Source organism: Strix uralensis, chromosome 2 (genome assembly GCF_047716275.1).
Source record: "Strix uralensis isolate ZFMK-TIS-50842 chromosome 2, bStrUra1, whole genome shotgun sequence".
Classification (NCBI taxonomy): domain Eukaryota; kingdom Metazoa; phylum Chordata; class Aves; order Strigiformes; family Strigidae; genus Strix; species Strix uralensis.
In genome coordinates, this window is record NC_133973.1 from 36,653,842 (window position 1) to 36,677,228 (window position 23,387).

Below are 23,387 nucleotides of genomic sequence, written 5' to 3' on the forward strand. Positions count from 1 at the left end.
GCTACACGCAGTAATTGTTGTCATATATAGAACAAGTAAATCTTTGTTTCATTCATTATTTCAGTCCGATTATTGATTTCCTAACTGAAATGTTTTAAAAAAAGCAAAAACCCCAACTTCTTCTACTCTTCAGTCCCTTTGCTGTTTCACAACCAGTTTTATACAAAAAGCCCGCTTTTTTTTTTGCGTGTCTTTCCTACTGCAAGAGAAGTAATTATAAAAAGTCTCACTGAAGTTAGCTAACCATTTAATAAATCAATTGTTCTCTTCTTCATAGACTGAATATGACAGTCAGTATGAATATTAGTCAGCTATGATATATCTCTACATCTTGATAGTTTGGTTACCTGAGCATTTTGGTAGGATGCTGCACTGAGCTTTGAGTATGAAATCTTCTAGTATACCTCTGGTTTCTTCGTAGTTTTTCATTCTGTTTCTGACCATTTTTGAAATCGGAAACAATTCTTCTTATTTTCTCTTCAAATAGTGCTGACAATCTCAAGGTCATACTATAAATCTAGGTAAGGAAGTGTCTTATATTAAAAAACTTTTAATCCAAGAATAACATTTCTAAAATTAAAAACTGTACAGAAAAAGCATGGCACACAATCCTATGTAACACTAGATAAACAAGAAATGAACATATTAAATATTTTTGTCATACCCATATATTTTTTGTCATGCCCCACCATCTCTCCAACCAGCAGCTTTATCGAAAGTACTGATAAACTAATTCCAAAATACCTAATTTCATTAAGACAAGCATAAACACCCCAATATTAACAGCTACCTTTGACTTTTTGTTTGGAGTATAAGATTTTGCATTACTAAATATTAGTCTTATATCTTTGCACAGTTCCATTGGAGTGTCATAATTTCCAGCTTCCAGGGTTTCTTTCACCGTACCAAAGTCCATTGGAGTGTCTATAATATGTCTGTAATCCTAGATAAAACACATGAAAAAAAGATTCAAGGTATGAAGAAAAAAAAAAAAACTTTTGAATTTTATTTCCATAATTTAAGGGTAGCTAAGATGACCACAGATTATTTTAACCATCAGCTGAAAACAGAAGCACCTACCACAGCAGACAGCAATGCTTTTGCTGAGACTAGTTGATTTAAAGTCTCCATTACATTATCCCATACAAACTCTTGCTCATTTTCAAGGTCATCTTCAGAATTTCTGAAGAATCATGATTTGATACAATATCAACAAGCTTGCACATGCAGATTTCCAGTTTCAATTCTCCTGAGGGTCCTCAATAAAAACTACCCAGTAACAACAACATGCAAGTCAATGTTTTTATTGTTAAAATGAGAAATGAGACTGTTGCAAATCATCATGTAATCCTTTCCCTGATGCATTTTACTATGGGAAACAAACTGATCTGGTTAAAAAAACCCACAACTAAACCACCACAAATCAAAACACCACCATCTTTCTCTCCTGTTAATGAATTTTAGAGAACCTCAAGATGTTTTTAAAACCTCAAGTGAGATACAGACTCAAGATATGAAGTCCACAGGAACACAGTTACATGCTTGTTATGAATTTATTTTCCTTGAAAGTTTGTTGGGTTTTTAGACAAAAAGAGACAAATGAATTAGCAAGATTACCACGAACAGCTAAGAGAAAGAAAAGGAACAAATCAAGTTCATAGTTCAGGCTCAGTAAACAGGTTTTGTAGACCGTCCCTCAAGAAACTAGTTTTAATTAAGAACATACAGATTTATCTAAAATTATTTCCCTACAAGAGACAGTAAAAAAAGCAAGCAGAAAAAGACTGTGAGTGGTTTCAAACCATATTTAAGGTATCAAGATATTTGTAGACACCACCACTGTTCTACAAGTGTTTTGTGTCAATATTTTGATGGATGTTATCTTGATGCAATAGAGCATACAGCTCTCAGTTCTAAGCACAGAGCAAAGCAAATTTCTTTCAATGGTTTGGGACTAAAGCCATAAAGAGAACAAATGCTCCAAGAGCAATATGGAGATTTTATTACAGTACCAAATGCTAAAAGAAAAAAACAAATAATTTTTATATCTTGTAAGGTTAGTAAGAACAACTTACAGGGTACTGATCCAAATCAACCGGCTGCCTGAAAGGTTCAGAATCTTCACACTGGAAGATTAAATTCACCAGTTCCATACACTGCTTCTTCCAACAGTTTTCATCATAGCCAGTTTTCATGCTTCTTCCTTTTTTTAAGCCCCGGCCCTTGGAAAAAATTAGAAAAAAGCATTACTGAAATATAGCAAGAAAAACTAAACCTGATAATCTGTCCAGATCTGTAGCAGAAAAGTGCACTTCCAAACATATTGTTTTATAACAAAAAGGGCACTACACTACTAGCAGATTTTTTCCTAATACTTATCAATAAACTGACAAATTATACAACTCTCTTTTAGTATCTTTCAAGGGTTCTTTTATACTAAGTAACTAAGGCACACAAAAATATACCCTCTGATACCAAACTATTCTCAAAAGGTTTGAATAATATCCATCACTCAAAAATATTTTTTCCAAGCATCTCAGCTGAATAATGCTTTTATTTCAATATCATACAAATAACTGAAAACTGTTATGCTGAATAGGACTGGTATTCAACTTGTAAGTTAAGATTTTCCTAGAAAACTAAATAGAACAAGTATAGAAGGATTAAAACAACAAAGACCTACTTAAGCAAAGTTTTTACTTCCTTAATACCACTGGAAAATTTCTGTTCTATGATAGTTATAAAACCTAGCATCACTCCCACAGAATTTCAATACAGTCTCATAACCAATTTTTCCTGCCAGACCTCATTTGGGTATATACAGTAAAGATTAGTAAACTCACTTTTCTTCTTCTATATGTTGTTCTTGGAAGACATTTTTCATCATCCTGAACAAAATAAAATAAAATCATGTTAAAAATTACAGATGAAAGAATAGATAATGGGTGCTCAAAGTGTCACTAAATTTGATACTGTGGTAAAAATAGATTTTTATTCTAATTTGTCTCAATGAGACAGAAGATGAGCGTATAAAAAAATACAACACAGCATTCGAGAGACTTGGAAAGCAAGATCCTAGATACCACCACTGAAGATTCCCGACTCCAACTCTTGTCCTTAATACAAAGGAAAAACCACCACCAGAAACTGGAATGAGAAGATACCCATCAGCTTTGAACCTCAATGACTAAAGCTTATCTGTGAATTGAATTACTGATAATAAAGGTTATAGAACTTTCTGATTTTTGTTTGTCTTGAGTTTAGGAAAAGACATCCTGTGATCAAGTTACTTTTGGTGAAAAGAAAAACTTAACAATGTGGATGTAGTAAGGTGATGCTGAAATAGCAAGATAAAGAACCAAAACGACTCAATGTAATTTTTTCCCTACATATTAACCTGCAAGGGAGAACAGCTACTCTGCAACGTTATGAAGCCTTGTTAGTAAATGCCAAATTAGAAATCACAGTGTGAAAGAAACATCAGTTTGGACAGCTTTGGGTACACTACTAATAAACGTACAGCACTGCAGATAGCATTTGCTACATAACAACAATGCATATTTACCTCTATCAGATTTAAGATAAATGCACTTTATTAAATTCTCAGTGAGGCATGCAAATCTGATGCATGATTCATATTGTGGTATACAGAGAAACTGAGAGCCCAAGCATTACTGCAATAGTTATACAACTTGTCAGCTTTTAGCATTTGTGACTATATCAATGACAATTTTGACCTTAGAAATAATCAGATGCATATAATTAAAAATACAATGAAAGATAGCTATTCACACTCTTGAAATATTTCTATTACATTACTTCACATTAATATGCTTCAGAAATAGCGCCACTCACAAAACATGAATTTTTCTAGTTGATGGCACTCTGTTATAGTACAAAATGCGTATTTGTACACTTAATATTGACAACTCAATTATCTTAATAAAGCATCTCTTTACATCATTCCCCACATTCGTAATATATTCCATGTTTATATTAGCTATGTAAATGTATAAACACACACAAACACCTCTATAAAGATAATTGAGCAATTTTACCAAAAAGATTTGAAGGCTGGTGGTATTTTCTTACCACCATACATTATTGGAATTATCCACAAAAAAAGCTTACCAGATCAGCATCAAGACAATCTTGTTCATCATCTGTTGTGCTACATAGTTCAAATATGTTTGTACAGTCCTGATCACTGTAATGCAATTAAATCTCTGTTACTGGAATAGCAAAAATTTATCTATCATTTCCTAGATTAAACCGTCACAACCAAAAGCTACACATAAACTGGAAAATGGTAACTAAGAATTAAATGAAATATAAAAATTGCAAGATGATTACAGTATTAACAAAGTAATGTTATGCCTGAAAATCTGCTATACTGTGCATTCAGAAGCGAGGGGAGGAGGGTGAAATTAGCACGAGGGATTTGAAAAGGACCTTCATACCTGATCTACCTGCAGGAAAACTGCCTACACTAACTTCTTTCAAAATAAACCTCTCAACTGAACTAAGCCAAGGAAGCTGCAACAGGAACTTCTAGACATGTGCTAGGCAGCACAGAACTTACTTGAGAGGTTGAGCTACTTTCACATCAAGTGACTATAAATACCAGTGAATGCTATTAAGGGAAAAAGTTAAAATGTCTGTATGATGAACATTTAAGTATTTCCCCTGTTAAGATAATACTCAAAACGAATTATGCAACTGCCCTGCAGTGCATTAAAAAATAGTAAGAAATGAAAAGAAGCAGAATTCACAACAAAGGGATATTAAGATGCTTATACTCTCCTACCATTTAAGAGCATTAGTATTTAAGCACTATTTAGATTAAAATGCCACTTACTTGATAAACTTTAAGAGCTGGGTAGTGATCTTTTTTGCAGCTCTAGCAATAGCACTCCCAGGTTCATTGAAGGTCCTAGCATTGCTTTCAATATATCTTACTTCCCAAACCAATGCAGAGATTCTCCTTAAAATTAAAAAATATTGCACCTTTAGTACTATGCTGGAAAGCTTAAAAACTGCAAAAATTATATTTTAGTAATTTTCTGTCCACATTAGATTAAGATATATTCCTTTAGGTCTCCTTAGACCAGTCTCAAGCTTTTCCTTCACATGAAAAACTGAAATATGTGCATATGTATATATACAGACACACACGCTAGAGGAAGCAAAACCAACAATGCACATCTTTGCTCACTCATTTTCCAACTCATTATTGATAATTCATCTTCAGAAAGTTTGTGAAATTTTAGCACACTTTGGTTTCATTCATAAAATTCAGTTAATACAACTAGCCAAGTAAGCACTAGCATTTGTTACCACTAAATTAAAAAATATCACTGAAATAATACTGAGGATTGTGGATTCCCTGCATTCTTTAAAAACGCATGCATTTTTAAAAAGCTTGTATTTGACCTTATTCAAAAAGGAGGGAAAAAAAGCACTGTTTAACCATCACTGTAAATTGTAACATTTATTCTGGAAACATCAGAAGTTGCTTGTTGCAATGCCCTATCAAATGGAACACGAGTTGTGTAGTATCTTGGTAATTCTTAACTAATGAACACAAGGCACAAGCAAGTAAAAAAGAGAGCGACAAGAAGCTTAGTCTAATTATGTTTTTAAAGACATCTCAGCTATGATGTTCTTCTCTCTTCCCTCAAACACCTTGTCTTGAGGCCAACTGACCAAAGCAGTGCCCTCTGTAAAATGACGGATTTGTAGAAACTGCTACAAATTAAAATTGTCGGTTGATAGAAATGAGCTAGCAGAACTATATAATTTCATTTTTGTAATTCATTTTTCCTTCTAATTGTGAAGCAGAGATACCCCATGTTTGCAGATTTCTCCTACAGAATTTCAAACTATTTCCCAAGACATTATTTCAGTCTTATGTAGGAGGAAAACAACTATTAATGTCTCTTCACTGTACTTACAGACACACTGAATGCAAGTCCAGATAAAGATCACCCTTAAATTTCTTTCAGATCTATGGACATGCAAGCACACCTAGCAAATCGGAACATTATCATCACTACACTTCAGTTTCTTCCCTCCTTCTCTACTCTAAGTTTTTAATAATTTAAAATGCTGGTGCTAATATTTAACATTTCACGTCTCTTTAAGCCCATTTCTGAAAGTAATAAAGTGCTTAAGAGCTTAACCCTCTTCAAAGTAAATTAAGTACAGCACTTCAAAATCTGAATTAAGTCTTCAGCACTGAAATAACTTCAATTTTTTTAATATTTACTAATTTTAAATAGCATATTTCTCAAAGAAAGAATGTCAGTGTGTATGAATGTCAGTCTGAAAACAGTGCCGATACAGGCTGAAATCAATAGCCTTAAGAACTAAGAAACATAATAAAAATGAATATAATGTTGCAGTTATGAAGCATCAGAGTCCTGCTATGAAACACTAGTCATGCTGAATTCAGACACTGGACTACTGGTTTGCAGAATGTTTGTAAAAAGAGTAATTGCTCTTCTTACTAAAAAAAGTTTAGATCTTCTCACAACGGACAAACTCAAGGCCACATTCTTCCTTGTTTCTACTGCTAGTACTAACCTGTAAAATCGGTTAGCCAGTCTTGTCCGAATAGTGTTCAGGTCTGTTGGGTAAGCAATCACTGTACAGTACTTGGGATATGTACACAGGTCAACTGGACCGGCAAAAGCTGCTGAAATATCTGTTAAGAAACAGCCAGATTAATGAAACTATTTCAAGGCTTATATGCATATGACAATCGAGCCAGGTGTTCAATTACCATGTATAATTATTCTTGATAAAACCAATGATGTATAAAAAATAGAAAAATCTCAGTAGGGACAAAGAACTGCACATAAAAATGTATGAACATTTACAGTACTTTTATCATAGGGAATTTTTAAAGGATGCAACAGATACTGCAGGGACCTGTTTATAAATGTAGTGTTAGGAGAAAACTACCTAAAGCTTAGATTACGTGCTCACCAAGAGTCAGCAGCTGATCAATACCACTGATAATCCGTTCACATGCTTCATCACGAGATCTCATCCCCCACTCTCCTTCTTGGGGTTTGTATAGTAGCTTCTCCACCTCTTCAAAAGTCACGGAAACACTAGCTCCTAATTCTTCAGGCTGATCAACTGAAGAGTGATAGCAAATAGGAAAGAGTAAGAAGTGAGAACACAAAACAAGATAAATTGTTAAGTACTCAACTCACGCTTACTAAATACTCATATGCTCATAACTGACAAGAAAATTCTTGCCTTAAAGCAGAGTTTGATGATAAGACTACAGGGAAAAGAAGTACACAAAATGCATAAAATAGCAAAGATATCCTTTATGTGCCTTTTATGCAACTCTTAATTTCCAGAAGACTCTTTCCTATCTTCATCTAAGCACTAGACTTAAAAACAGGACTTAAACTCAGAAGAGTTGTTTATACGCTTTTGTTTTAAATGCACGCTCTAAACTTTACAGGATCATAACTTAGTTTGAGTCAATTTGTGCCCCCAACCTTTAAACACGTGCAAGGTTGGCAATACACTTTGTGACATCCTTCCTGGTATTGACAACTGATCTTTCAGATGTTTTTAAAAATATTTGTTTTGAACATGGCAGATTAATCATTTCAAAGCAATACGAACTACTAGAAATATAAAGCTGTGAGGTACAGTTCTGTGGAGAGAGTCATGCTTCCAAAGACTAATGCAATCTGACCAATGCAGTGATTGAGTGGATAATGTATTATCCCCCTCAACTCCACATATTGTTTTTAGTACATCTGCAGTTTCTGCACTCTGATTGTTTTTGAAAAGCTAAGTTCCTCATTTCATTTGAGCACTTGAAAAGGAAGAAGCATGTCAAGGTTCCTGATCAGACACTGTGGGCAGGCAAGATCACTTCTTTGTACTGATTAGGACAACTGGAAATAGCAGATAAATTATTTTTTTATTAGCAGATAAATTCAACACTATAAAGTCTGTAGGCTTATAGCTAGAAACTAACAGTAAGAACGTCCATTAGCATCTAAGAGTCTGTCCATTAAAAATGAAAGCAAGAAAGAAGATAGGATCCTTGTCAGCATTACAATAACTGTAATCCGTGAATATGCTGCATACAAATTCTAAAATATATTTCAGCTACAACTACTGAGAGAAAAAGACCCAAGCTTTTAGTGGGGGATCTTCCAAGTTTACAAAAAAGACTTATTTTTTTTTCTTCAGCTGAACAGGGTTAGTCTTAATAACCTAAAGTAATTTCTAGCTCTCTGTTCATTTTTGCACTGATGGAGCCCTAACAGTATTTGTTATCCACTGAAACAATAATAAAGATGAAGCAGTTCTTCAAGAAACAAATGGATGAAATACAAAAGGTACTAGGAAAAGCTGAAGGGGCAGAGCTGACTCACTTAAATGATCATTCTACCTCATCTTCGAGCTGAAATAAACCCTGTAACCAAGCTTCCTGGAGACAACTCTAAGAGAACACAGCAAATAATGCTTCTATACTTACATAGGACTATAAGAACTCAACATGGTATCTGGTACTCCATTACATAAGTGCTCAAGTGGAATTTTCTCCTGCAGGAGTAACAACTAAAGCAGAATGACAGACTAAACCAAACAAAACTGTCCTCAACGAGCATGTAAAGATCTCTCTGCTTTGTTCTTTGCAACACTCTGGTACATATGACTTAGAATCCTTGTCATAACTCCTGGCATGTTTTTTTTTATATATATATATAAAAATATATAAGTAACATGACCATATGGTCTAATCTTCAGGAGTAAATGGGTCACAGAGAGATGAACCCCCAGGAGGAGGGTTGTAGTGCTTACACTACAAGTAAAGACAGTTAATATATACAACAGCCAGTCCACACCAATAGTGGTTTAATAAGCAGACTGCTGAAAACTGAACTTTCAGGTCCATACGCATCACCTTTTCCTGGTCTTGACAGCATTGTCCCTGACTAGACAAGAGTTTGACACCTGATACTGTATCTTGATAATCATGAGACAAAACTTAAACTTGCAGGACACAAAATGTAGCTAATTAAAGTTGTGACCTGCTAGTTAGTCCAACTTCAGTGCTGTTCTTCTCCCATACACCTATCTTAGCAAACTGAATGAAGAAGTATTTTGAGAGAAGAGTGGCAATGTGAGGTACAATTTCAATTTGATCTGTAAGACATTCAATTGAAGAAAGGACAAGAAAGCAGAGGAGAAGGGGTTTAGCCCTGTTTTATACTATATTGTTAACATAATAATGCTTTCTATAAATGCACAAAACGTTTCTGTAAGAGCTTTACTTCCCTACAGAGTGCCATTTTCTGCCTGGAAAGAAAGGTAGAAAATAAGGAGTTCTGGATTGTCTTCAGACAATTTTTGTTCTTCCTCTAGCCTAGTGTCTGCTGTGGTACGTACCCTTGACCTGTTCAGAGGATGTTCTTCTCAACTCTTTGACCTTGTCCACAAAAGACATACGAGCTTTTAGGGATTTTTTTGTGTCCCTTCCCAGTTTTCCTATGTTAAAGTCATAGCTCCTTGGATCAATCAAACCTTAAGCTCTTAACATGGCAAAGTAACAACTTATTAGATCAAAGAAAGAAGTTACAATTTGCTTATGATATAGCCAGTAAATGATGACTTACAGATGTAACACTGCCCAGATTTAATTAGTGTCTGTAGGATGTCTCTGTCATTACATAGCCAGTGTAGCAATTTCAAAAATTCTAGTTCCTTTATGCGATCAAACTTAAGTGGTTGAGAACACTACTCCTTATATTTCAACACACAGGAGGAAGAAGTGATAACTAATACACTGATATCCACAGCAACTTAAACTACAGTATATAGCATTCAGAAGAAATTGATACAGTTTGTCCTGTAACAAAATAAATCCAGACTTAAGGTCACATAAGGCTTGTGAGCCTCTAACAATAATATGACTGCCTCTCAGTGACATATATGGGAAGCATTAACCAGTTCATGATGGGTAAGAAAAGCTCCTGTGTGTTAGAAGGAGACAGAAGCTGGTGATGAGAAAACAGAATGTTTCAATTAAATCTGTGTGTGCAAAGCCAAAATCCTGCTCATTACTTGTTTTCTATAAACTAAAATATATAAAGATTTCAATTTCAAATTGATTTCAGACTGTTTTGCAGAATTTGTCATCACAACATATGACTGAAGCAGCAGCCAGCTAACATTTCAAAGATTAAACAGTCAGGTGGCTACTGAGAACATCCACATGTGTACAATATATTCATATTTAAGAAAAAAATATAGCTTAAGCCTTTCTGGTGTCTGGGAAACAAGTTAACTCCTAGCAAAGGTTATTAAGAAAATTAGTATCTTTGTGACAGCTTATTCAGTAACTACTCTCTCAGTATTTCACAATCTTTCCTCCCTCCACCCAGCTGGTACTGACAAGCACTGGAAAACTTAACTGAATAAGACAAACCAGGAATCCAAGTGTTTTGTTTACAGTTAATTTAGATTTGACCAGCAAACTTTATAAATTGCTGGTTTTAAACTATATGCAGTAAGGATTTCTTGACTGGAAATTATTTTATACATATTCTTCCCCCACTGCCTTATACTATAATGTATTACAGCAAACTATTTTTTTGAAACTTGAGATGTTTTTGAAGCTTGATATTTGGAAGTAGCAGGCTTAATTGCATAAGCCAGAGCTACACATTTGAGGTATTTCCTTCAGAATTGCTCTGGATGATGCAAAGGGAAAAATACACATATATTCAGGTATTTCACCCAATCTGAAGCAGGACTGTCTTTAAGAACTTTCTTGCCTAAATGCACAAAAACACCCTGCTGACATTCTCTATAATTTAAAGGATAAATATTACCATATCAGTTCCACCTGCTAATTAGATATGCACAATGGATATGGTATTCAGATAACTTAGTGGCAAAAGTTGCAAGCAAGATAAGAATCACCTAAGGTCCACTACATGCACGAAATGAAGGAACTGGAAAGAGGGAGAAGCACATTAAACTGTTTTATTAAGTGAGTTTCTACCTACCATTATCAGGAACTGGTTCCATGTCCCACGGGCTAAGCTTTTCAATTTCACCGTTGTCCCATCTGAGTCATCAAGTTAAAAGAATAATAATAAAGTTATCTTGACTAAGAAGTATTCCCTCCAAGCATACTGAAATCACAGCTATTTTTAGGTATTAATAGAATATACTCTATAAACATGCATATAAACAAAAGCATTAGCTAGCAATCAGCTGTCTTGGTGCAAAAAGGAAACATTCTTCGTAATGAATTTCAAATTAAAATTGTGCTCCTGATTTTGGCTATATGCAACTTACCCAATATAAAAATCAATTTTATAAAGCCTGTATCAAGAAGTTGCAGAAGAAAAATAAGTCATACACTTGGAAAAATGAAGTAACAACACCAAGGGTAAGATATAAGAAAAAACACACAGAGGAGAGGATTTTTTTTGCTAAACCCAACAGTAGTTGTGCAAGTCCATGGAAAGTTTCAGAGAAAGGAAGAACAGTAAGTGAGGTATTTGGTACATTAACATTTAATTTTATTAGGCATACTACATTAAGACAAAGAAAAGAGTATGTCTAAAATGAAGAAACTAAAGTAAGGACCAAGAGGAAGCAAAGGCAAACGCAGTTAATATCGACAGTGTATCTGTATATTCACTCTGATACTTGACTATTAGGTATGAATATCATTTTGAGATCTCTCCAGATCCTACCAGATTTGGACAGATTTTTACATGTTTTTAACAACAACAACAAAAAAAAAAGTCAATGAATTCTGGTATTTCAGACATAAGAAATGCCTGACTGGATCAGCTTAATGTCCTACTGGTCCAGCTAGACCAGTAATTACTGTCTTTGAAACTATTATTGGGAGATGCTATTTATGGAGACCATATGATTCTGGTACAAAGTCCATTCTACTCGTACTTCCAATACTCATGATCACTGTATTCCTCTAGGCATGTTTGTGAATACACCCCAACCTATTCCCTTTAGTGTCTGTTTATTTTTGTCTAATACCTTTTTGAACCTGCTAATACTGTTTCCATAGCCTCCTGTGTAAATGTATTTCCCAACTTCACTACTTGCAATGTTAAAAAAATCAAACCTATCTAAACAAATCCTCTACAGATTTCAACACGCACCTCTAGTTCTGTCATTACAGAATTTGGTGAACAATTCTCTATTCACCTTGCCTATCACCTTTACGATTTTGTGAACTATCAACATACCCCTTTCACCCTTCTCTTCCATCTGGAGGTCATGTTTTTTAAGTCTTAACCCACATCTGCTTCATACTCTTAATCATTTTAGTTGCCCTTCTCTATACCTTCCTTTAGATGCTATTACCCAAAATGCATCAAGACATCAGTACACCACAATGCTGGAAAGCAGTGAACAATACTGTTTTGTCTTTGATATCCTTTCTGATGGTGGCCAAAGTTTTTGTAGCTGCCACTGCACACACAGCCGACATTGAAAACTCTCAATGACTACCTCAGCATTTCTGTCTTCAGCTGAATGTACTAACGAGCTCATTGTCATATAAGCATAAATAAGACCATTGTTCCCTCAGGTGTCACACTTAACATACATCCGCACTGAAAATTACCTGGCACTTTTTTACCCAGTCAGTTTTATGACATCCTTCCGGAAGTCCTGACCTTTAGGGTGGTAATTGACTACTACCTGAAATGACTTGTGATATTTACAGACCTTGGATATTTCACTGTGCACGCCTTCCAAGAGGCTTAGAAGGACACAGAGTAAAGTGGTTCCAGCACCAATTCCAGGGGGACCTCACTACTCCAGCCTGAAATATAATTGTTAAGAACCACTCTTTTGCACCCTATCCTTTAACCAATTTTCAACACAAAGTATTTCCTCCAATCCTGTGTCATCTTAGTTTCTTTAACATCTCTTGGAAGAGAAATCCTGTCACAGGCTTCTTAAAAAAATCCAAATATATATGCTGTCCACTGTTCACTTTATTCATACGCTTACTAACAAAGTCACAGAACTTTAAAAGGGGTAGAGAGGCAGAACTTCCCTGTACAGATGCAGTGCTGGCTCTTTCCTACAGCTGGGTTTATCCTTATGCTCAGTAGTATTATTCTTTATTATAGGTACGTACCAGAAACTTGAAGTCAAATATATCAGTCTAAAGTTCACCAATTTCCCTCCAGAGCCTCTTCTGTTGGCAGGAGTTACAACAGCAATCTGCCCATACAGGGTCCAACTGTAGGACAGTTTGCAACTTTGCCAGGAGTTTCCTATCAGAGTTCTCTCACTGCCAATGTGAATGCCATCTACTTCTTATAACTTAATAAACAGGTATTTGGTCTAATACCTACTGTGTATTTATTTCAAACAAACTGAAAACTGAAGTGATCATCCTCATAATATTTTATAACTAAAACTGCTCAGGCAAGAGCACCTCTCCATTATTTTCCTTTTATATGTCCATATAAATAGACACCCATCGACTTAAGAAAACCTGGATCGGTTTGATGTTTATGGAACTAACAGAGACTGAAGGCTCTGAAGTTTCATCTGTTTGGTTCTCCTCCCCAGTTAACGTACAATACTTCAGAAGTTGTTGGTAGCTATAAATGTATATACTACTTCATAATATTGCATGAAAGACTTTATCAATACAGTTTAGTACAGCTTAAGCCCCATTTAGTTCCACTTAAGCTCCATTCATCCAGGTGACACAACTTAACAACATACAAAGCTGCTTCTACACAAATACCTATTTTTATCTGGCCAATAAAATAACATTCCATTTATACATCTTCAATTTATTTATTATCTATACAACAGTGACGGTGATAATTTGTGATGATTCCTAAGTGTGTGACAACCTGGTTACCAGCAGTAAGACTTTCAGTTACGTTACGTGGCAATTACTCCCCTTCACCTCATTCAAATGTGGTTTCCCACACTCTCCATCACTGAGTGTTTTTGAAGCCAACTTTCAGAGGTTGTTCCTGGTATAAAATAGAAAGCACTTTTACCCCAATAAAGCTCTTTGTCTCAGAAGTGGCAAAAAACAACTGCAAATACTCAAACTCAGTTGGATTAGCAGAATTCTACCATCTAAAAAAGCATCATAACCCAAATCCTGAGTGGAAAAAATGCAATATGCTGTTTCTCCAAGACAGAGCCACAACCACTTGTGTTTAGGTTGATTTGTCCCATTTAAACAGATGTAAAATGAAGTGCATTTAAAAATCTTTTTGCATCCAATGTATAAAGCATATGAATGCAAATTAGGAAGCTACTGCTGCTGAACCACATGCAGATTTCTTGGGGAGAGAAGATTCTTGAACAGAGGACTGTATTTACAAAAAGAGCTAAGGACCCAGCCAAGTCACAAAACCAAGCTATACCTGCAAAACACTCCAGCCATTTTCGTATGTATCTATATCTATATAATCAATCTCTCTCTATATATCTATCTCTTAGGAATCTTCTCTAGAAGACCTGTTTGTGAGTCAAGGTAGAACAGAGTCACACTCTCTACAAAAGCAGCATAAATCTTTAAAGAGCTCTCTTTTGAAAGTGGTCTTTAAAGAGCACTGCATTCCTTACCTATTCAATTATTCAGCTAACTTCAAAGCAGCTCTAGACTTTTCTCTGTTAAAGGCTGGTACATTAAAATATTGAAATGTCCTTCAGCATTCACAGAGAAAAGGAGTCTAGGAAACTGGCTACAGGCTCTTTTTCATAACTGGAAACTCAGTTTTGAACTGGCCAAGAAAACAACCAAAAACCCCATTTTAACTTACTCTTAAGGAACACTGTGGTAACAACAAAACATATGAAAGATATAACATATTCCCCATGGTAGCATATCAAAGTGTTTGAGCTATCTAACAGATAAAATTTAGTACTCTGAAATAAGATTTAGTTGTATTTTCATACTGGTATCTAGATTCAGTGGATTTTTACTCTGTACATCATTTTACAAAACAAGGAAAAATATACTAGCCAGTAACTTGAATATTTTTACCCCTACATCACCTTGCAAGAGATATGCTCCAAGTGTACTGTCCCTCATGCCTGGGACATGAGTAAGATCCAGCACAATTTTAGTTTGCCAAGATCCTCTCTTTAGGTAAGAGAAGAGTCTGAAGGAGAATGAAATGAGGGCAAGAAATCAATGTACAGATAGTCTGGATTCCAGTTTTTCATCTGTATGTACTTTCTCATTGTGGGTGATAAAGCAGCTGTCAAAGAAAAACCAAGTATTCGCACATACTGGCAGATCCTTTATATATGCAGCAGTCTTAGCTTTATCACTGTCAGGAACATCAAGAAGTCCTTTATGGTCAGATGATCTGTTGTAGAGACTTAATGTTGATACCACTTTTATTTATGGCACATCGAGAGTGCCAATTTGCTAACTGTAGCTGTAGAAGCAAAAGTGAAAATTCACTTGCCAAAACCATACAGGCAAGAACTTCAATCTGGAAGTTACTTACACCTTCCCACTAAGGAAAAATGAATGGGAGGGATGACAAGTAAAGTAGATGAGACAAGGAACCAAAATATCTAACACAGTCTTGGCAGTCTCAGAATTGTCTATTAGCTACAAGTACTTCCTTTCTTCGGGATGAGTGACAGGTTCTAAATTCTCTGAGGGGAAAAAAAAAAAGCCCTCTACAATAAAGCTCTGAATATCAAATATACTGTAAAAGACATGGGAAGAGTCTCTGGTCATGATAGAAATAGGAATATTATGCATTTACTGATATTTTACGTTCACTGTTCCTTAAAGTCCTCCCTTGCTGAGGGAATCCAAAGCAAGCAAGATCCCAGAACCATTTCAGACAACTTGGGACAGGCAGGACAAGGACAATACGCTGCTTCTGAGCACTGAGGTCCAGAGTTAACTTTGTTCACCTTTCTTCTCCTTTGTGTGAAGGACCTCTTTGTCAATATGAAAGAAGGTGCACAGGAACACCACTAATGTCAAACTGTCATGGGGGCATAGTAGGGAGTAATTTTTCAGAACACACCTTGACAAAGAAGGTATAGGTCCAACTATCTTGTTACCAGTTTGACTTGGGTGTTCATGGTCCTTCCTGTTTTAAGTAGTTTCGGGGGTTTTTTTTCCTACGTTTAATACCCTTGATTTGACCAATTTGCCATGTTTTGAACAATGCACTTGATATTATATGCCTTCATCTAGGCAGTATTATCTCCTGACAAGTAGAGTGTGTATTACAGGTAACACAGGGCTACATTATCTGCCAATTATCTAGCTAAGTATCACCCAAAGAGGAAATCAAAAGGTGAAATTGCAAGTGGGATCTACACAACAGGGAATATGGCAGAACGCTACTAGGCAGTGAAGACTCAAGCTCTGTCTTCCCATTCATGTGTCAAGCATGAAGACAGAGCAACATTTGGAAACATCCTCTACAGGGGTCTCAAGCAATAGCATGAGATCATCTTATACGTGTATTTGCTCCTGTAGACTATAATGTGAGAGACAGAAGTGTGAGAACTTGATACATAAGGATCATGATGTCAGCAACAACAGAAGATATTCAGCATGCCACATCCAAAATCAATTATCAATGAAGAATAATAATTAATGTACACTGGAAATTGCATTGCTTGCTTCACGGAAGCGATTCAGCACTAGTCATTACAAAAAATGATTTGTAAATGTGAAAGAGGTCAACAACGTTTTACCACACTACTATTCACTGAAAAATTGCTGCAAGTCATTACATATTCACATTGTGCTACATTAGCTACTTGAAACCATTAGGAAGTGATAATACAACCAGTAAAATAATTTGAACAATTTATATATTCTCATACCAATAAGTCAGCTATGTAAGAGGCAACCTACTAACATTAGAAGTGTAAAATCTTTTTATACTTACTTAACACTGTAACACTGAAAGTGACTATCTGGATATTGAGACTGATACGGTTCTTGACCCAACACTGTTCCAAACCACCATGCATCATCAATAATGGATCGGAACCTATCAGCTAGAGCAAAAAAAGGCTGCTTAGATACGCTACTAAGAAAAGTTATTTAACTATGCTTCTTCTACATGCAATTAGAAAAACTGACCAATGTATTTCACTTTAAAGTTCTAAACCCACTGATATTTAATAAAAGATGAGATAACTTACTACGTCAAAAACATACAAGTGAATGAATGTCAGTCTGCTTTGAAGACTGTATCTTAGATCTATGGTAACACCTCCAAAATGCTTAGTACAGCAGTTAGTAGGCTCACATTTCTAATGGGCAAAGGAACCTTACCTACCAGAACACTCCCTGAAGTTACAAGTAGCATCTAGCATATTCAGCAATTAGCCAAGGACAAATTTTTAATTTCCAAATTGTTTAGTTGAATACTTAGAAAACACACTTACAAGCTTGCCAGTTCCTTTGCCGTGCTTCATCATAGAACTGGCGTAATATAAGGAAGTCGATAACATCTGGCATATCATGGTATCTAGATAAAAAAAAACAAAACCCTTTCACATGTGTGCCTTCAGGCTTTAGGAAGAAGCCTAGAAAGAAACATATTTTTAAGTACTTTCCAGAAAAACAAAGAGGCACATACCTGATGGAAAATGATTTGTCTGTATGCTTTCCAGTGGCATGATCTATAAAGGCAAGCTTGAGGCAACACAACGTGGGAGGACCAACTTCATATCTAATTCCAACAATTTTTACCAATTCCTGATCCTACAGGTAAGAACAAACAGTTTCAGCAAGTATTACCTTCTGGACTGTGCACAGAACTATTAATTTAACATTAGTTAACCAAGCACATGAATTGTACCCACATCAAAAAGCCAGAAATACCGAAACTGTATTTGAGATTTCAGTGGAAGACAGTCTGTCAGACTTGGCAATCTTAACACAGCTATTTGTATTCAGGCTTCCCACAGGTAACTCTGAAGATACTCTGGTAACTGAAGACACTACCCTGTTGTTTCCACAGGGAAACATTATGGGAAATGGCATAAACTCACAAATCAATGTTTTGCAAACAGTGTAATACAACTTCATTCACAGACTACTAGTACTGAACCCACAGTACCTTCAATGCAGACTTACCCTAAGGACTACTTTTCTCCATGGCTCCTTGTGAGGATTCAGTTCATAAATGTTATTTCTTCTAACTGCTTCAATGTAAGCTTCATGTCCTTGCCGAAAATATATTACCTAAAAAACACCCCAAAAAAACCCCAAACAGTAAATGTTTTCCTATATTTAGTAACTATAATAATGTTAACACAAGCATTTAAAGACTTTAATCCATATTCCTACCTCATCGCCCATCTGAGGAACAAAAGGGGATCTTCGAAGAGCTGTGTCTGTTATCCAAACAGGAGGATGCCAATCATATGACAATTCCAAGTTTACTGGTTGTGTTGGAGAACTAGCCTTCACATTTAATAGAGAGCAAAATCAGACATAATGAACATATTGCTGACATGACATGAAAACAACTCATTCCATTTTAATTTGGCAGACAAAAGCTTAACTTATAAAAGACTGATATACATTTCCAAAACATATTAGCAAAATTCCTCTAAGGCTTTGCTTGAGTTGTAATTGTATTTGTAGTACTAATACTAAGCATTCCTTTCCTGTATGAAGATCTGAGTGAGCAAGATTACTGTTACGAAGGTCTTAAGAGAAACAACGTTTTATAATTTATATGGCAGTCTCAGTGCCCAATTAAAAAAATCTATCAAGCTGCAAGAAACTATTTGAAGACGGAAAATTATGGGAGATATTGCACAGTAAATACCCATATTAAAACAGTTCCAAAAATATAATTTTGAGAATACTTGGAAGAAAGTAAAAGGATGGAGAAAAACACATAGCAAAATTACCCCAAGTGTTAAAAAAAAAAAAAATTTGTTTGCCCCTTTATGGTAGGAAACAGCAAATAATAACTATTGTAACTTAAAAAAGGATAACTAACTTAAAAATTTTGGTAACTTAAAAAAGAGTAATTACTGTAACTTATAAAAAGTTAAAAATTCAACCCAAGTTTAAATGGCCACCATAAATACTGTGACTGTATCCCATAAGTTTTCAAAAAGATATGTTAAAACCAGACAGTTTTACAGGGTTTTAGTCTAATATTCTGTGTAGTTATTTAATAATCAAATTTCCCCCTTGATACCAGCAACCTTGAAAACCCTTTTTATTTGAACAGTGAAAATTTTTTCACTTGGAATGCAGAATCTTCCATACAAATCAGCAGACACCTTGCATTTGGAATGGTCTCACATTAATTAAGGGTAAACTGTATGTAATGATACCAATAACCTTGTCCAATGGCAATAACAATTACTTTAACAGTTTCCAATGAAGAGGTCTAAAAACCCAAAGAGTGAGTAGAAGAAATTAACTGTATACCTCCTCCTGCTTTTTTGGTTTGGGCTTTTTTCTCCTTTTCCTTCTTCTTCTCTTCGGAGGAGATGATTTCTCTGCTGATACTTCATCTTCTGAAGTACTGCAGTATCTGATAGCTTTCCGTCGAGAAGTCCGTACGGGAGGTTGTAGATTAATCCCTGCATCAGCGATCCAGTCAGAATATCTACTTGAAGAATCACTGTCCATAGTGGATGGGGTCAGGGAAAATACAAACATAGAACCAAGTTATCAATATTTCAGAATGTTAAAACCTTTTAGACAAATATCTGCAGGTATAGATTGCTGCTGAAAGCACTATCAGAAGAATTGAAATTACTTTGACCTGTTGTAACAATTACTTCATTTGACGTTTAACATAATTTTTTGGGAACACAGTAATCCAAAGCATGTGTTTTAAAAAAAGTCTGGTTAATTCTAAAATAGTAAGTAATTTTATTCAAGAAAGTTGTGCAATTACATTCTGGACTAGTTAAGAGCCCTCTCTAAAGAACACACTAGCCAAACACCAGTTAAATTCTTTAAAGATAGTTATACAAATCTCACAGGCACAGATTTACTTTTTTTATCTCTCTCGCAGCATTTTTTAGTTCTACTACTATAGAGTTCTAGGAACTCCATAAAAAAAAAAAATCATAAAAAAGCCACAAAGTGATTAAAAAGTTATAGATAACTTCAGTTCTAAAAAAAAAAAAAAAAACAACAAACCCTTACAAAAGTTGCAATTTTTTCCAACCGTTTTTGTAAGAGCGACTGACCATTGCTGCATTATTAAAAAACCCAAACAAAAAACCCCAAAACCAAAAATGCCCAACCCTCAAAAACCCAGCAGAACAAAACAAACTATAAAAAAAATAAATGTGCAAGACTACCATCTTTCTACTTGCCATCTAGCAAAAAAGCAAAAGGATTTGAAACTACATTAAAAGACAGAAGTGTTTTGATGAAATGGAACACTAAACAACAATGCAATGTGTCAGTACAGCACCCTACAAAATATTATTACATACAAAGCACAACAGAACTTCCATACAAATTTTAACTTGCCAAAACTCAAGTAAAACTCATTACAGTAAAAGTTGGGATTTGTTTCTTTGCTCTTACCTAGAACTATTACTGTTGCTTTTCTTGTCACTTCTCCACTCTTCCTCTTCATCAGATGAGCCAGAGCCCTCACTTTCTTCTGCCTCCTGAATTTAAAAATATGCAGGGTCAATCCAAAACTTTCCCATAGTACGTGTTTTATGGATTCGAAACATAAAACACATTTCCCATTCATGGCTGCATATTATCAAGTTAGGAAGAAATTTGGTAAAAAGAGTTGTTAAAATGGAAATGAAAGTAGTTCTTTTTTGTAGCCGATTTCAACTTACTCTATTAACCTCAGGAGTGCGCTATTAATGATTAACATCTGTATATTCACTCACATTTTATTAGCCACACATGGATCCACCTGCTGTAGCCACTCTTCACAAAGCAACACTTCTATCCCCCTACCGTAAGACAGTTCTATTTTTTTCCAGTCTAAGTTCACATCATATATCAGAACAAAGTGATTTTGATTCCTTCAAATTCCCAATTCATGATGCTGTAATTAGGTCATGTAAAGTACACAATAAAATTTAGCTCACTGGAATGCAAAGGAAGAATATAAAGACTGCAAAAGGTACAAATCAAGGAAAAACTATCAAATCTCCCATCCACACACAACATGCGTATATTCTGTTACAGGAGTAGCACTTCTATGATTTTTTTTTTTCATTAGTTTTGCAACTTAGAATCGGGTGATTTTTCTGATTTTAGCATCAACTGATTGACCAAGTACTATTGGGTGTATTCATGTATGTATTTAAATGCCAAACTAAATAGCCAGATACATCAAAATATATTAAAATCTAAATCATTTCCTGATTGTTGTTCAACAATTTATTTTCATTTACTTAATGTTTTAAATGTGTTTCCCATAACTGAAATAATGCATTGCTCATGTCTCAAGTTATATGTTATCAAGCAAAAAAAACAACAAAACAAAACAAGATTTAACTTGCAACTTGAAGTTCAATACTGTTTGAATGAATCCAACTGATTATTTGTTTGTCATTTTCAGAGTAACAAAGAGTCTTTCCCCTAAGACCTGTTCATACAGTGTACAGGATGGACAATACTCAGTTCTTCTCTTTCATCCTACCACTTGTAGGATTAAAACAAAAAAACCCCAACATTTACATCAAAGTTCAGCTTCTTATTAGTTTTAGTATTATTAAATACATAAATAACATCAATTCTTCAAAAATATTTAAGTACATGTAGTATTTACAGGATGGTGCACCTAACTCCTATTCGACCTTTGTGCACTTTGAATTGTTCAGGTGCCAAAAGTCTCCTGTGAACTCCCCTTCCACCCTATTCCCAAAATTACAAAAACCTGAACTTTTCACTAAATTTACGTGATTTATTGTTTTTAAACACATAGGAATTCTTTATTAAGAGGCTAGGGTAAGAGAGTCCATTTCCACAGAACACCGTTCTTCATCTTACTTACAAAATTATCTTCTCCTGAATGTCCCCCATTTTGTTCACCATTCTTCCTTAGCAAAGGAAGTGACTAGTCCAACAAATCCAACCTTTTCTACTCCTTCCAATCCTTTCCCCTTTCCCAGTTTGAGACTATCCTTGTGTGCAAAGCAAAACAACTGTAGTCCAGGCAGTCCTACCACTGATTTACAGCATTTGATAACACAAGAGCCAAAAGCTGCTGCTACCCACAGCAAAATCCTGTTTCACCCCAAGCCAGGACTCAGCCAAGATAAACAGACTCTGTGAAAGAATCACGTTACCAGGTCGTAACAATGCTTTATCAAGAATCTTCAAAATTTCCAGTTTTAGGTGTGTGCACAAATTTTGAGGGTTTTCACAGAGAAACAACAAAACATATCTAAAATCCAAACTTCCCTTTAAGCCAATCTCAGTATTGTACCTCAGTTTTTTGTCTTGGGCCATGGATTTGGTTTAGAGGATTCTCAGCAAAAATAATTCAGCCATTTATAAAATGACAGGAAAGACTGCCAGTATTAAAGCAACAGATAACTAGGTTTGAGAAGTGCTAGCAATAATAACGCTTACAGAAATACTTTCCCTGGTAAAAGAGATGGGGTTTTTGTTTGCTTGTTTGTTTTAAGAGAGAAAAGGCACATTTACATGAAACTTCATTATTAAGAAACTCAAGTTCTAAATACAGAACTCAGAAGAGAACTTACCTGCTCTATCAAGCCAAAGCAGTTATCTCTTTCCTCATCAGAAGACTCCAGTTGTTCAATGTTATTCCGTGTTCGGTAATTGGGATATTTCCGTCTATACAGTCTACGCTTCGATTGTATTAATGAAGACTCAGAGTCACTCTAATTTATATAGGAAGTGAAGAAAAGAAGTTACATGAAGGTATATATGTTGCAAACTTTTATGGGGGTGAAAGGGTGGCTAAGAGCACTGCTGAATGTAAAAACTGATATAGTCTTATCACATCACAGCTTGATCATGTCAAACTCCTTTTCACAAGATATAGTTTTCCTATAAGCCAATAGTTTTAAATTTGCTGTTCCCAATTTAAGATTTAGTGGTTGTTCTAAGAAATTGCTCTTCATAAACTACTGTAACAAGTCCATTCACACTACCTGATAAATATATTCACAGAATCAAGACATTAACTGCCTACAACATGCAATTCTGAGAGGACCAGGAATCCTCAACTTTCCCCAGTCAAGGGGAATATGCAGTAGAAATCTTGCATTGCATTGTTTTGTACTGCCAGAAACAGCGAATCAGGCCACTATCTCATAAAAACAGGACAATAACCATTTTTTCCTTCTTACTGATCTCTTCCAAAAAATAGAGAGTGAAAAAAATCATTCAA

General features: G+C 35.2%; 1 protein-coding gene across 1 annotated transcript in view; it reads right to left on the reverse strand.

The window, feature by feature from the left end:
* BRWD1 (bromodomain and WD repeat domain containing 1) overlaps positions 1 to 23,387 on the reverse strand; it is a 60,436-nt gene that overhangs the window by 14,987 nt on the left and 22,062 nt on the right. The window contains exons 21-37 of the mRNA XM_074858357.1: positions 22,735 to 22,875; positions 20,582 to 20,667; positions 19,463 to 19,658; positions 18,359 to 18,475; positions 18,146 to 18,253; positions 17,646 to 17,770; positions 17,452 to 17,534; positions 16,947 to 17,058; positions 11,055 to 11,116; positions 6,991 to 7,146; positions 6,586 to 6,706; positions 4,859 to 4,984; positions 4,132 to 4,207; positions 2,844 to 2,888; positions 2,076 to 2,222; positions 791 to 943; positions 348 to 517 (exon numbers count right to left, since the gene is read on the reverse strand). Coding sequence (XP_074714458.1) covers positions 348 to 517; positions 791 to 943; positions 2,076 to 2,222; positions 2,844 to 2,888; positions 4,132 to 4,207; positions 4,859 to 4,984; positions 6,586 to 6,706; positions 6,991 to 7,146; positions 11,055 to 11,116; positions 16,947 to 17,058; positions 17,452 to 17,534; positions 17,646 to 17,770; positions 18,146 to 18,253; positions 18,359 to 18,475; positions 19,463 to 19,658; positions 20,582 to 20,667; positions 22,735 to 22,875 — 2,024 coding nt within the window. The remainder of the gene's footprint in view (positions 1 to 347; positions 518 to 790; positions 944 to 2,075; positions 2,223 to 2,843; positions 2,889 to 4,131; positions 4,208 to 4,858; positions 4,985 to 6,585; positions 6,707 to 6,990; positions 7,147 to 11,054; positions 11,117 to 16,946; positions 17,059 to 17,451; positions 17,535 to 17,645; positions 17,771 to 18,145; positions 18,254 to 18,358; positions 18,476 to 19,462; positions 19,659 to 20,581; positions 20,668 to 22,734; positions 22,876 to 23,387) is intronic.